Source organism: Misgurnus anguillicaudatus, chromosome 10 (genome assembly GCF_027580225.2).
Source record: "Misgurnus anguillicaudatus chromosome 10, ASM2758022v2, whole genome shotgun sequence".
In the NCBI taxonomy this organism is placed as follows: domain Eukaryota; kingdom Metazoa; phylum Chordata; class Actinopteri; order Cypriniformes; family Cobitidae; genus Misgurnus; species Misgurnus anguillicaudatus.
Window position 1 is genome coordinate 3,449,145 of NC_073346.2, and position 14,346 is coordinate 3,463,490.

The following is a 14,346-nucleotide window of genomic DNA, read 5'->3' on the forward strand; positions in this document are numbered from 1 at the left end:
CCGCCACTGGAAAAACATATCATCGACGGAGACAACTTTGTCCATTAATTGCTTCTGTAGAAACATGGTGGCACAAAATGGCAACTTCCATGTAAGGGGACCCTCGGTGTATGTAGATAAAAATGTCTCATTCTAAGGTAATAAAAACATAATGGTTCATTATAAAAAGATCTTTATACACCCCTGATAATATAGTTTTGTATATTATTTTGCATTTCTGTCAATAGATCATTTTTAAAATTACACACTGCACCTTTAAATGTATGCTACTCCTATCTAGTCGCCAGTGTCTGTGTTTATATTTTTGGGCTTTTGTAAATCTTCTTGTCCTTTACTTTCCCCATTCTTTAGCAGTGCTTTGCTATTTATGGCTGAAACATCTTTCTAAAAGGAGTAGTCGATGGGCCATTCCACTGATCCTTTCAGCGTCTGACAGGCAGGAAAGGATTACATTACTGTCAAATCTGTAGAGAATCAGAGCAAGGAGTCGTTTGGCTCAAAACCGGCTTCTGCCCACTGCATCCTGCCTAAAGGCAAACAGACTTTCATATGAACAAAAGATATCTGTGTCTGTCCTCAATCACATGAGGAATGTTTTATTATAGAGACATCATAAGTTCTGTTAGCTTTTATCCAGATGTGATATTTTATGATTTCTGTATGACATTCAGAGAAATATTATAATAGCTGTTTAATTACTAAAATAATGTATTGGAGGGATTTTAAATTAAAATAGCTTCTGTTTTCAATATTGCCAAGGTTTTGGCTTCCTATAGTAGAGCACAATATGTTTGTAAATGATAGATAAAAGTTAAAATAGTGAAGCACAATGCATATAAAATCAATACATTATTCAATTAGAGGGAAATGATGTGAATGGGTTACGAATAAAATTTCTCTAAATATTTAAATGATGACATTTTGAAAAACAGTTTGCAATTATTTTACTCCAAATTGTGGTGTAACAGAGAAATAAAAACCAATACCCATTTAATCTTGGCATGTACTTTAAATAAAGGGGAATTTAGGGAACTTTTTAACACTGAGATGATGACTCAATTTGAATTCACATTTACTAACATTTTATATAGAATAAAGTGTTTATATAAAACACTTTTTATTTCACACTTCATTATTTGTTATTTTCTATTATTCACTGGGTTAAAAGAAACGCATAATTTTAACGTGTTACAGGTTCCTCAGCAGATGGTAAATCCCATTTCAGTAGGCTAAGTCTGCATTTAAACCAGGTTTGTGCAGTTACCGTGGAAACCTTTGTCTTTGCTGCAGAGGAGGAGACGCAGTGTTCTGATTGGTCCTCAGTAATCTGCGATTGACTGAGGGGGCGGGGCACAGAGCTAATGCAGCTCATCTATTGGTGTTGTGAAAGAGATCAGAGATGGGAATCATTGTGTGATCATGTGGGTGATCAGTTTGAAAAACAGAAGAGGTCTCCACTGGGAAAGAACTGAGAATGTAAAACAGACCAGACTTTATGTATGTCAGAGACAACAGCAACAAGAAGCACTTTTTTTCTGTACTAAATCTTTCTTAGGGTTATGAGAATATTCATGAAATAAATAAATAAAAAACATTTTTGTCCAACCTCAAGTTTTTAGATTACAAAAGTGTATATTACAGTGGGGCAAAAAAGTATTTAGTCAGTCACCAATTGTGCAAGTTCTCCCACTTAAAAAGATGAGAGGCATCAGTAATTTTCATCATATATGTACACTTGAACTATGAGAGACAAAATGAGAAAACAAATCCAGAAAATCACATTGTCAGATTTTTTTAAGAATTTATTTGCAATTTATGATGGAAAATAAGTATTTGGTCAATAACAAAAAAGCAAGATTTCTTTCTCTCACAGACCTGCAACTTCTTCTTTAAGAGGACCCTCTGTCCTCCACTTGTTGGCACCTGTTTGAACTTGTAAGCAGTATAAAAGACACCTGTCCACAACCTAAAACAGTCAGACTCCAAACTCAACTACGGCCAAGACCAAAGAGCTGTCAAAGGACACCAGAAACAAAATTGTAGACCTGCACCAGGCTGGGAAGACTGAATCTGCAATAAGTAAGCAGCTTGGTGTGAAGAAATCAACTGTGAGCGCAATTATTAGAAAATGTAAGACATACAAGAACACTGATAATCTCCGTCGATCTGAGGCTCCACGCAAGATCTCATCCTGTAGGGTAAAAATTATCACCAGAATGGTGAGCAAAAATACCAGAACCACACGGGGGGACCTAGTGAATGACCTGCAGAGAGCTGGGACCAAAGTAACAAAGGCTACCATCAGCAACATACTACGCCGCAAGGGACTCAATTCCTGCAGTGCCAGACGTGTCCCCCTGCTTAAGCCAGTACATGTCCGGACCCGTCTGAAGTTTGCTAGAGAGCATTTGGATGATCCAGAAGAAGATTGGGAGCTGGGTCTTTCAGCATGACAAGGATCCCAAACATACCGCCCGGGCAAAGAAGGAGTGGTTTCGTAAGAAGCATTTCAAGGTCCTAGAGTGGCCTAGCCAGTCTCCAGATCTCAAAAATCTTTGGAGGGAGTTGAAAATCTGAGTTTCCCAGCGACAGCCCTAAAACATCACTGCTCTAGAGGAGATCTGCATGGAGGAATGGGCCAAACTACCAGCAACAGTCTGTAAAAACCTTGTGGAGACTTACATAAAACGTTTGATCTCTGTCATTGCCAACAAAGGGTATATAACAAAGTATTGACATAAACTTTTGTTATTGACCGAATACTTATTTTCCACCATAATTTACAAATAAATTCTTTAAAAAATCAGACAATGTTATATTCTGAATTTTTTTCTCATTTTGTCTCTCATAGTTGACGTGTACCTTTGATGAAAATTACAGGCCTCTCTCATCTTTTTAAGTGGGAGAACTTGCACAATTGGTGGCTGACTAAATACTTTTTTGCCCCACTGTATATGAATGTATGTGTACTGTATTTTGTTTATAAATTTAGGCTTATTTTTTTAGTTAACAGTATAACCTAACCCTAACACACACACACACACACGTTCTGCTGTTTTATAAATGTTGTATCAATCATTATATATTGTTGAATATATTAAACTTTACTTTTGGTAACTCTTGGGTTATGCTTAGAGTGTAAGGATGTTTTTTTAGAAATCCAATCAGATTCACAACATGCACTGGCGGTCAATTTATTATTTATTTATATATATAAAAATGTCATAATTATTGATGATTATATTTTTAGAAGCACAATGTACAAAATTGCACAAAATATACAACGTTATAAAAAACATAAGACAAACAGATGATGTATTCTGGGATTTGAATGAAAATGAAAAACTCTGATATTGTAAGACTGTATGTACAATGCAAAATTACAGCTACAAACATATTTCAACATTTATTTTTACATTGTATGAGGATATCATTTTCTCAAGCTTCTTATCACTGATTTTCAGTTATGTCAAAATCTATTTTCAATAGGGATGCACATTATATTTTTATTTTCAATTATTGGTCTGATGTGGCTAATATTAGGAGCATAAACAGCCACTTAACTTTTCTATCACACAAAAGTCAGTTTTTATCCAAAATGTACAATTCCAGAATTGAAATGCACAACAGACAAAATATAGAGGTAAAATACAGGTCGTAATGTTTACTGACTACAAAGAAATTTCGATATGCGTGCATCCCTGACTTTGAAAGCAGCAGCTGGGATTTTTGTTGTGTCAGTTTGATGTTGGCTTCATAATATTACACCAGCGGCTGAACACCTGTTAAGTGACACCTTACAAAAAACATGTAAAATAAAACCTAAACAGTGTGGCATCCTAAAGTCTGAAAAATAAAGAAAAGCTACTGTATAATGAAATTGGCATTGTCACTGATCAAATAAGCAAATTCGTGATCAAATTGATGGTATCATCAGATTATCCATCTTGTGAAGTTCAATCATAGCTTGAATGAATGCCTGTCAATTTAATATCTGAAGACAGATTGTGTTGAAAAACATAAAACAGAAGCATTGCACAAGTGGTCTGAGACTTTTGGCCCACACTGTAATAAACTACGATCTTAACAATGATCTTTGTCATCCTTTTACAATGATAAGAGATACAGCTCAGATACACAGATTAATGTAACAAATAACAGGTAATGGATAATAAGGAAGTATGTACACCATACAGAAAACAACCTCTCATAAATTATTCAGATTATTTCTAGCTTTGCAATCCCCAAGATCATATTTCTCCCTCTCTGCTGCAGAAGCTCGGCATACCGTTTGTTCGTAACAAGTTTGGATTGATCTGAGCCGAGACGCACCAGCAATGCTAAAGAAACAGCTTTGAGGCACTGTCATCTCTCATGCATCTGCACGGAGGTTTGCTTGTGTTCGTCTCTTTGCTCTTGATTTATTCACGCTTTGCTCTGCCCTTCCGCTTTCTCCTTCCGGTCTCAGCCACTGCCGGCTTCTCATCCATCTTGGTGCTATTTCCATTACTGGCTGCCAGGGCTCCATAAGAGGCTCCGTTGGAAAGGGTTTTGCCGGGCCTGGACGTGACCTCGCGGCGGGGCTGCCGACGGTACGTCTGGTAATAGAAGTTCCCAAAAAGGATGATGAAGGTGAGGGCGTATCCGATCAGACACCAGTGCATCCACTTCGGGAATGGGCAGTCGATGTATAGCGACAGAGCGGTGTGGCCGATGGTGACGTGAAACTGGATCTGCAGAAGAGGTTAAAAGAAGTTCACAGGAAGTTTTTAAGTTATTCTTAAATTAGGGACTATTGTGGTACAACGGCAACATTAATGTGGACATTAATATTTGACACATCAACATTTTTATTAGTAAGGGGATTTCTAAGTGGGCTATTAACACAAAATTTCCACCAGATGTAGCCATCAAGCCAAGTATTGAATTCAAATAAATCAGAACATTTAAGTATACAAGTTGAGTCATAATAAATAAAGTGAAATGACACAGGGAATAAGTATTGAACACATTAAGAGAACAACCTGATCTAACGAATTTCTGTGGGATAGTCACGGAATTTTTTGCTCATTTTTCCGTGGCATTCTTACAGATTGGTTACTCAACTGTTTTGTCCTATTTTCTTACCATTGTCGCTTCGGTTTAGGGTTAGATTTACATTAAATGACATCCCTACCCAAACCCAACTCTAACCCTAATGCCAGGTGACAATTGTTTAAAGTTTAGAAAATATAAAAGAATACATCAGAAAAAATTGTATAAACCAATACTTAAAGTGACATACTGATGCAAACACCAAATCTGACCCTAAACCGAGGCAACAATGGTTTAAAAATAGTAAAAAGCAGTTGAGTAACCAATCCGTGAGAATGCCACGGAAAAAGGAGCAAAAAACTCCGTGACCATCCCACGGAACCTCGCGAGATCATGTTGCAGAGAACAAGATGCAAAATAGCATAGAAAGCCAGGAGATCACCTAAACTCTGTCAGTATTGAGAGAGAAACCCTGCAGTACTAATTGATATCAGCTGCTTTAGTCCTATTTGATGGCCTATAAAAGGCTTCTCATTACCCAGGAGGCACACAGGAAAGACTTCATGATGAGTAAAAGCAAAGAACTCTCTCAAGATCTTCGTAATCGTTGAAAAGCATTTTGATGGGAATGGTTATAGGCGCATTTCCAGAATGCCGAATGTTCCTGTGAGCAATGTGGGGGCCATTATCTGGAAATGGAAAGAGCATCACTTCACCATAAACCGGCCACGATCAGGTGCTCCACGTAAGATCTTTGTCCAAGGAGTCTAAAGAATAATCAGGAGAGTTCTCCAAGAGCCAAGAACTACTCAGGCCGAACTTCAGGAAGACCTTGCATCAGCAGGTACTGTTGTTTCAAAGAAAACTATAAGCAATGCACTGAACCGCCATGGCATCCATGCACGCTCACCACGTAAGACTCAATTGCTGAACAAAAAGCATGTTGAGGCTCGGTTAAAGTTTGCGAAAGAGCATTTGAAGAAGGCAATGGATTATTGGGAGACTATAGTATGGTCAGATGAAAGCAAAATTGAACTTTTTGGCAGTCCTTCTACACACCATGTTTGGAGAAGAAATGGCACTGCCCACCACCCCAAGAACACCAACAGTTAAGTTTTGGGGTGGAAGCATCATGATTTGGAGCTGCTTTTTAGCAAGGGGTACTGGCAGACTTCATATTATTGAAGGCAGGATGAATGAAGAAATGTAGCGGGACATTCTGGATAAAAATCTACTGCCAACTACCAGAAAGCTGAAAATGAAAAGAGGGTGGACATTTAGACAATGATCCCAAACACAAGGCCAAGGAAACAATGAAGTGGTTTCAAAGAAAGAAAATCAAGTTGCTTGAATGGCCCAGTCAATCACCTGACCTAAATCCCATTGAAAATCTATGTAGAGAACTGAAGATCAAAGTTCATAAAAGAGGCCCAAGGAACCTTCAAGATTTAAAGACTATTTGTGTGGAAGAATGGGCCAGAATCACTCCTGAGCAATGCAGATGACTGGTCTCTCCATACAAGAGGTGTCTAGAAGCTGTAATCACCAACAAAGGCTTTTTTACAAAGTAAAATAAAGAGTGTTCAATACTTATTCCCTGTGTCATTATACTTTATTTATTGTGACTCAACTTGTATACTTAAATGTTCTGATTTCTTTGTATGAATTCAATATTTGGCTTGATGGTGACATCTGGTGGAAATTTGTGTCAATAGCCCACCTAGAAATCCCCTTACTGATAAAAATGCTGATGTGTCAAATACTTATTTTCCCCGCTGAATAGTGTTTTCTTTCTTTAACTCTTATAAAATAGTAGAGTTCCCTAAAATAAAGGGCAGTAAAAATGTAAATGAGTAAATGTAGCCTGGCCTTTAAAAGCTGTTATTACATCACATTTCCTAATTAAAGAATCACCCTGACGTTTCAAATAATTTTCACATTTTTGCTTGAAATGTATCGCTCTTTACCATTTGGATGATAGTCAGATATTTCTTCCACCACAGATATTTCTGGATTTTTGGACCAAATGCCGCCAACCCATAATATAAGTACATCAAAACATGTATGGCAGCATTCATGTGAGCCCCGAAGAATGCTGAAAACAGATGAAAGTACACGTAAACCATTTCATGTAACATACAAGATAACTAAAAATAAAATGTCTGTTTACATTGCGTAAGGTGCATGCTTATTAAACACTTACACTGTCCGCCAGCAACCCATTTGATGCCAATCCACCACAAAGTGAACATGGTGCAGTGATGATAGACATGCAGGAAGCTGATCTGGTTGAATTTCTTGCGCAAGATGAAAAACACTGTGTCGAGGTATTCCACACCTTTAGATATAAAGTACCACCACAAGGCTGCAGCCACCTGGAAATGATATAAACCGTATTAAAAATAAGTTGGAAAATAAATGTTTCAATTGATTTATCACATAACCCTACTGAAAATGCTCATGACCGTTTAACTGGTTGTGCCTTGCGCTCACGGGATCAATTCTCATAAAATGTATGCCACATGTAGTGATAAAATGTATAGTCTGCAGGTACAGTACTATAGGCTGCCATATGGCATTTGTGTGTGTGACATCACAGTGTGAAACTGAACTCTCAGGTTATCCGGCTCTGACAGCTGACTTTGATCCAGTAACTAGAGAACCGAATCACGGGTCTGGTTTCAGACACATCAGGGCTTTATCCAGGAATTAAACTCACCCTGACTTCATTAGGATCATCTGAGTAGTCCACAGGCTGGCAGATGTAGCTGTAGCTGGCTGCCCTTGCTGCAAGAAAGAGCTAAAAACCCACAGTCATTAACTGATATGCATTAGAAAGGTCTCAAACACATTTCCCATACTTTACTTATGTACATGCAAGACATGAAGAATATGATGTTACTATTTGCTACTGATAATCTAAAGAGGATTATTTTGGAATTTTAGCGCTGTTTCACGGAGGAAACAAAAACTGAATACAAGATGTGTTGTCTACTATGAAGGTCAATTACACATCACAAATTTCTTCACCTGATTAATACAATTAGTTTCCTCCATAAACTCTACACCCAAAGTTTATTATCAGAAAAAAACTATTATGGAGATGAAAACTAGCAGTGATAAAATATTAATGTTCACTACAATTAAAATCAATGAGTTAAACTAAATTAACCTATTGAAGGATATCTGGGTTTTTAAAAGCAATCTGTTAGTGTGTATAGAATGCCACATGGATGACACATTGTTGTAGGCAAAATCTGGAAGTGAGTTAAAGCGATACTCCAGCCAAATATCAACGGTTACGGCGTCATCTTGGACTCATGGGGCTCTATCTTACACCCGGCGCAATGCAGCGCAATGCGCGACGCAAGTGTCATTTGCTAGTTTCCACCCTGCGCAATTATAATTTTAACGTTTAGTGCCGCGTTGTTTAAATAGCAAATGCATTTGCGCCCCCTTTTGCGCCCATGGGCGTTCTGGTTTGAAAACGAGGTGTGTTCAGGCGCAATGTTGGCGCGTAGCTATTTTGAGGCAACTAAAATAGACTACGCCACTGACCAACAAAAACCTGCTCTAAAGTCTAAAGTCAATGGCGCAATATGTTTTATGTTATTTAAAGAGCGCATTAGTAATATGCGCCTAAACGGGACGACAACGCGGGTTTGCTTATCACATACATAAAAACGCTTTTAAATAGATTAAAGGATTGAATGTAAAAGATTATTATTGAGTCTCTTGGACATAAATGAGGACTAATTATGAGACATTAGAAGGCACAAAGAGCTGCTTCACCTGCAGCCTGGTAAGTAAATAAATGCTTTGCTTTAAACAAATGCGTCTGTTTTTAAATGTTTTTTTAAATGCTACCTCACGGATTTATTGTATATGATGACTCTGTACCTGTGGATATGGTGAGATGAGAAACATTTTTAAGTAATGCTTAAAAAATCTTGTGACGCTGTCCAAGTAAGAGCCGTTTGTAAATTCTTTATCTCCTGTTTGTTACAAATAAAGTATTGTTAGAGTACAAATCTTTTCTTACATACTTGTAAATTATTTTTTGATGATATTGGAGAGCCATACATTTACAGCAATTAAAAGCCTGCTTTTTTACCTCCATGACTAAAAGAAAACGGGTTTTAAACGTTTGAATCCAAAAAATAACTATTTCAATACAAGTAAAAAACAACACAATTATTTAACATTAATCTTAAACTGGGGATCTTCTTCCTCCGCTTAGTTTTTCAGTTTACAAAGTCCGTCATCTAAATAGGGATTAGAGATAGCGCCAGCGCAACTGGCTTTTAAAGGGGATGAGAGCTGAGACTCTGATTGGTTTATTGCACGTTACGCCCAAAACATCTATTACTCATTACAAGAATAGGAACAACCACTTAAGACTGTCCGCGTGCAGCCCAAAAATACAACAGCGCATGCGCGTGAAAATATTTAGACAGGACACTCTACTATAAACAATTATACAAAGGAAATAGACAGCATTTGCACACACACTATCGTTTTTCTTCTTTAACTTTTACTTCTTCCAAGAACAGAAAGCTGTGGAGCATGTTTGTTACCATAATGTTTGATTCCTGTTCTTTGTTTTCTTGTTGTTTGTTCTAAACTGTGTTTGCAATGGTGGATTGGTTACTTTCCTTCACCTATCCAAACGTTTTAATGCCCTGTAAATGTCGCCAAATCAGTGCTGCCCTGACGGCCTGTTAGACTGTTAATTTGAATAAGAAATCATTTGTATTGGGTATAGTGTCGAACGCGGCCAACCGCGTATAGCCGCGGGGAATATACTTGGAAAGCTGCACGGACGCGGAAAAAAGGTATACCCCGGCCTTTAGGCTACTTTAAAACAGTTCTCGTCTCATCATATCCACAGGTACAAAGTCATCATATACAAAATTGGGTGCAAATGCATTTGCTATTTAAACAACGTGGCGCTAAACACGAAAATGACAATTGCGCCAGTTGAAACCAGCAAAAGACACCTGCGTCGAGCACCGCGCCAGGTGTATGTTAGAGCCCAAAATGTTAATCTGACTTTTTCCACGTTTAAGTGCTATAATTGGGTCCCCAGTGCTTCTATCAATCACGGAAAATGTGAAAAAGAGTTTTGGTAAACCATTATCTGCAAGCATGTGGAAAAATAGGTCATTGAAATTTGGCTCCCCTTGTGATGTCAGAACCCCTTGCCTGCCCCTTAATCTGCACTTTCCAACCACAACACTGCCATTTAGTGCAGAGATCAACTCATTTGCATTTTAGAGGACACACCCAAAAACGACACATTTTTGCTCACACCTACAAACTGGCAATTTTAACATGCTATAATAAATTATCTATACGGTAATTTTAAAACTTCACATATGTGCTCTGGGGACACCAAAGATTTATTTGACATCTTAATAGTCTTGTGAAATGTCCCATTTAAATTAGCAAAAGTGGATTCGGACACGCCCATTTAGACCGTGCACCAATCGCTTTAGACCATGCGTTTAGGGCACTAAAACTCTTATTGCAAAGATAAATGTATAGTGTCAATTGTCCCGGCTGGTTAGGCAAACCATAGACTGTAAAAAAGATGGATGACGTATCTCCATAGACTTCCATTGTAAAAAAAAATGAAACCGAAATGTCTCAAAAATGGCAGCTGACACTTTGTGCCAATGACATCATTTAGAGCAGGAGTCGCATAGAGTACATGGCAGTAAAGCAAACAATCACGTTCCACTTGCAGTGTCATAGAAATGTCTCAACAACAGAACGGTGTGCATCAGTAAATCATTTTATGAACATCTCTAACGTTTATAAGAAAAATGGCAAACACGTTAAAATATCTCTTTAAGTGCTTTAAGCAAAAATCTCATTCGTCTTTTAAAGACTTTACTTTTTAAAATGCAGCATTTATTCGATCTTAAAGGAAAAGTTGGGTGTTTTGCACTTGGGGCCATGTTTTCGGATTGTTTGTGGTGAAATAGAGCGGTTTTGACTGAGGTTTCGACGTGTGCTGCTGCCCCGGGAATTTTCGGGTGTTTGTTCTATCACCTCCCACCTCCACAATGTGTACACAGGCGCACTGGAACAATCCTTCCTAAAACTTTTGTTTACAAAGACATGAAAGTAGTCAGGGGTGTTCACTGACACGCCCACACACAAATCGCTGCAAAAGATGTTTTCCAACAGCTGTTTTAGCATTTGTTGTAAACTTGTGGACCTATTTTTCCAAACGCCTCACACCCGTATATTCTTCCGTTGAGAGCTTGAATAATAGACACTCCAGCCCAGGTGGTGGCGAACTGGCGATAATCCACATTTGCCAATTGCAAGAATACAAACAACGTTCCTGGCGCGGAGTAATACCTCACAGCACATCTAATACAAGTCAATGGAGTTGGCAAAAACTAAGATAAAACCTGTTGGAAAGTGTCTTTTGCAGCGATTTCTGTGTGAGCACATCAGTGACCACCCCCGACCACTCGGTGAGTTTCACATCTTTGTAAATGAAAGTTTAATGCATTTTAGGAAGGATTGTTCCTGTGCACCCACAAACCCACTGCAGAGGTGGGAGGCGACACAAGAAACACCCGAAAATTCTCAGGCCAGCATCATATGTCCAAATTTCAGTTAAAACCGTTATTTCATCACAAACAATCCGAAAACAGGGCTCCAAGTGCAAAATACTGAACTTTAATAAAACATTGTCACTGATTGTAAACATGGCAGCTTTCTTCTTCGATCCAGGTGGCCCATTAAATAACTCGACACACACGTCTCCTGGAAATCCTGTATATTTGTCTGAATCCTCTGGGAGCGGGACTTTGTGCATTTGTTCTAAAAAAAACCTGAAGGCGTTACAAATATGGCGGTGGAGTGATGTGACCTTCTTAAAAGGACTTTGTCCTTACTGTTGTTGTTTTTTTCTGTAGACCTAGACACTTTGGGTAAACTCACCTCTTTAAATATGAAGAAGTTAAGGATGACCATGCTGAAGTTGTAGACAATGAGGGTCTTCCTCAGCTGGAATGGCTCTCTGCCCTGCATGTACTTTGGCCCCAGCCAGAGGAAGAGCAGGTAGGATAAACTGATGGCCAGTGTGGGGAGGGGAGAGTCCATCAGAGGCCATTTCTCCACACGCTTGTCTGCAAAACAATTTTGAAGAACCATTTATCTGATCCATTAATCCACAAACCCGGCCTTATACTGTCCTGATATCAGTGTTTCCTTATCTTAGGATGATAAGTCAAATCTGTAGTTGCTAAAATGATATAGTAGTATCTGCCATTAAGTTCACAGCATGAATTCATCAGTCAAATGTTTGCTGTTTAATGATTTGGTGCCAGTATGTGTGTTCCCATGACTTTAGGTTTTATTCAACTGCTACTATACCATCATGTATCACATTCAAGTTACCTGCAATGGTAAGACTCCATTTGTAGAATTCAATGGTGTCGTTGATTATATGCCTTATAACATCCATCTCTGGAACTGAATTCCTAATTTTCTAAGAAAAAACATGAAATATACATTGGTGCAGGTGTTACAATGAAACAGAAAGCTTTTTGCTGGTTACATAAGCACTGTTATGTGGCGATGTTTTAATACTGTAGTGGTGATGATGGAGTTTGGGGATAGGTTTGTTATGGTGATGAATGGATGGGGTTTTATTATGGTGGGGGAGGTGGGGTACGCACGAGGGGGGTTTAATTCAGCACAAAGACCAGGACAGCATGTGTCAGCACATATCTATTAAGCACGATCTAAATGATAACTGTATTGACCCTATGACAAATTAAAACATACAGTTGCATCAGACAACACCTACAACTAAATCTTGTATATCAAGCATCGGCCCATTTTTATTTTTTATTTTTATAAAACGCCAAATATGATAATCTTTATTTGGCAGGCCTCATCACAGCCAGATCAGGAGGATTATTTGATAAACAAATAACAAATAGTTTAAAATAAAATGAATAAGAAACGCAATAGAAAAACCAAGAATGTGCGCAAACGTGACGCTGCGGCACTCGGCAATAGACGCGCGATTATTTTATACACCCTATATATATTTATATTCTCATAAACATGCAATGCACAACTAAACTAACCAGTATCATATATGTGGTATTTAACAGACATGTAGTGCCTTAAGCGCCCACCAAAATCATGTTATTTCTTACCGTAGCGAGATTAAAATCCCTTATAATGACATTCAGCGCAAGGTCACGCGACACAATGCGAATAACAATGTCTTATCCCAAATGTATTCGGATCTGTTTAAAGGCCTATCGCAAAAACACACGTATAGAAAATTAAAGCATCGAGCATCCTAAGCTGGCATCACTGCGGCTTTTGGGTCGCTCCCCTAGACTCACAGCAATGAATGATAGTCAATTAACTGCGCATGCGCTAGAGCAGGTGCAATTACTTTTCTGTAAAGCCTGGGATATCTGCTAAGTAGACCAAAAGGGATAGTTCACCCCAAAATGAAAATTCTGTCATCATGTCCTCACCCTCATTTTGTTCTAAACCTGTATGAGTTTTATTTTGATTAACACAAATTAAGATATTTTAATAAATGATGGTAAGAACACAGCTGATTGTAACCATTGACTTCCATAGTAGGAAAAACAAATATGGTGGAATTCAATGGGTAACGTCAACTGTGTGCATACCATCATTTATCAAAATATCTTCTTCATCATTTATCACCATACTTTCAAAATATTTGTTTTTCTACTATGGAAGTTATTGGGTACAATTAGATGTGTGCTTATACCATCATTATTCAGAATATCTTCTTTTGTGTTCATCAAAAAAAAAAAAAATATATATATATACAGGTTTAGAACAACATGAGGGTGAGTAAATGATGATGACAGAATTTTCATTTTTGGTTGAACTATACCTTTAAGGCTGTAAAATAAATACATTTCTGCATCTTCCCACACCACTCATTGGTTTTTAGCCTAATCCTTACGAAAATTAATTATATGGTAAATAGTTATAAATACAGCATTAAAAAATGTCCAAGGAAAAAATCAATTAAATTAATTTATCTTGAGATGCTACATTATAACATATTACAGTTTTATAGATATTCTTAGTTAAAACCTTACTTTGATTTAATTTATTTAATCAGCCAGCCACTAATCTAAATACTTTTTCCAGACAGTATTTGCAAAAGATTTTCTCAGGGAACTATAAAAAGTTGTAATAAATAGATAGATATTGAAATTAATTGTTATATTATCAGACTGGAGAAGTTCTGCTTTCTCTTCACTGGCATGCGATGGCAGC

At 37.8% G+C, this 14,346-nt stretch overlaps 1 protein-coding gene across 1 annotated transcript; it reads right to left on the bottom strand.

Moving 5' to 3' along the window:
• Positions 1-3,178: 3,178 nt before the first annotated feature.
• Positions 3,179-13,416, bottom strand: elovl4a (ELOVL fatty acid elongase 4a). The gene is made up of 7 exons (XM_055212027.2): positions 13,227-13,416; positions 12,457-12,547; positions 11,998-12,185; positions 7,754-7,834; positions 7,238-7,409; positions 7,002-7,129; positions 3,179-4,733 (listed from the first exon to the last, which is right to left on the bottom strand). The coding sequence occupies exons 2-7, from the start codon at positions 12,521-12,523 to the stop codon at positions 4,422-4,424; spliced, it is 948 nt and encodes a 315-aa protein (XP_055068002.1). The 5' UTR covers positions 12,524-12,547; positions 13,227-13,416; the 3' UTR covers positions 3,179-4,421.
• Positions 13,417-14,346: the final 930 nt, after the last annotated feature.

Bases quoted from the DNA above. Each gene is read 5' to 3' on its own strand.
- elovl4a (XM_055212027.2), bottom strand. From the start codon at position 12,523: ATGGATGTTATAAGGCATATAATCAACGACACCATTGAATTCTACAAA. The intron at 7,410-7,753 runs GTGAGTTTAATT...TATCATTTCCAG, and splicing joins ATGATCCTAATGAAGTCAGG to GTGGCTGCAGCCTTGTGGTG. The intron at 4,734-7,001 runs GTAAAGAGCGAT...CCTCTTCTGCAG, and splicing joins ATCTGACTATCATCCAAATG to ATCCAGTTTCACGTCACCAT.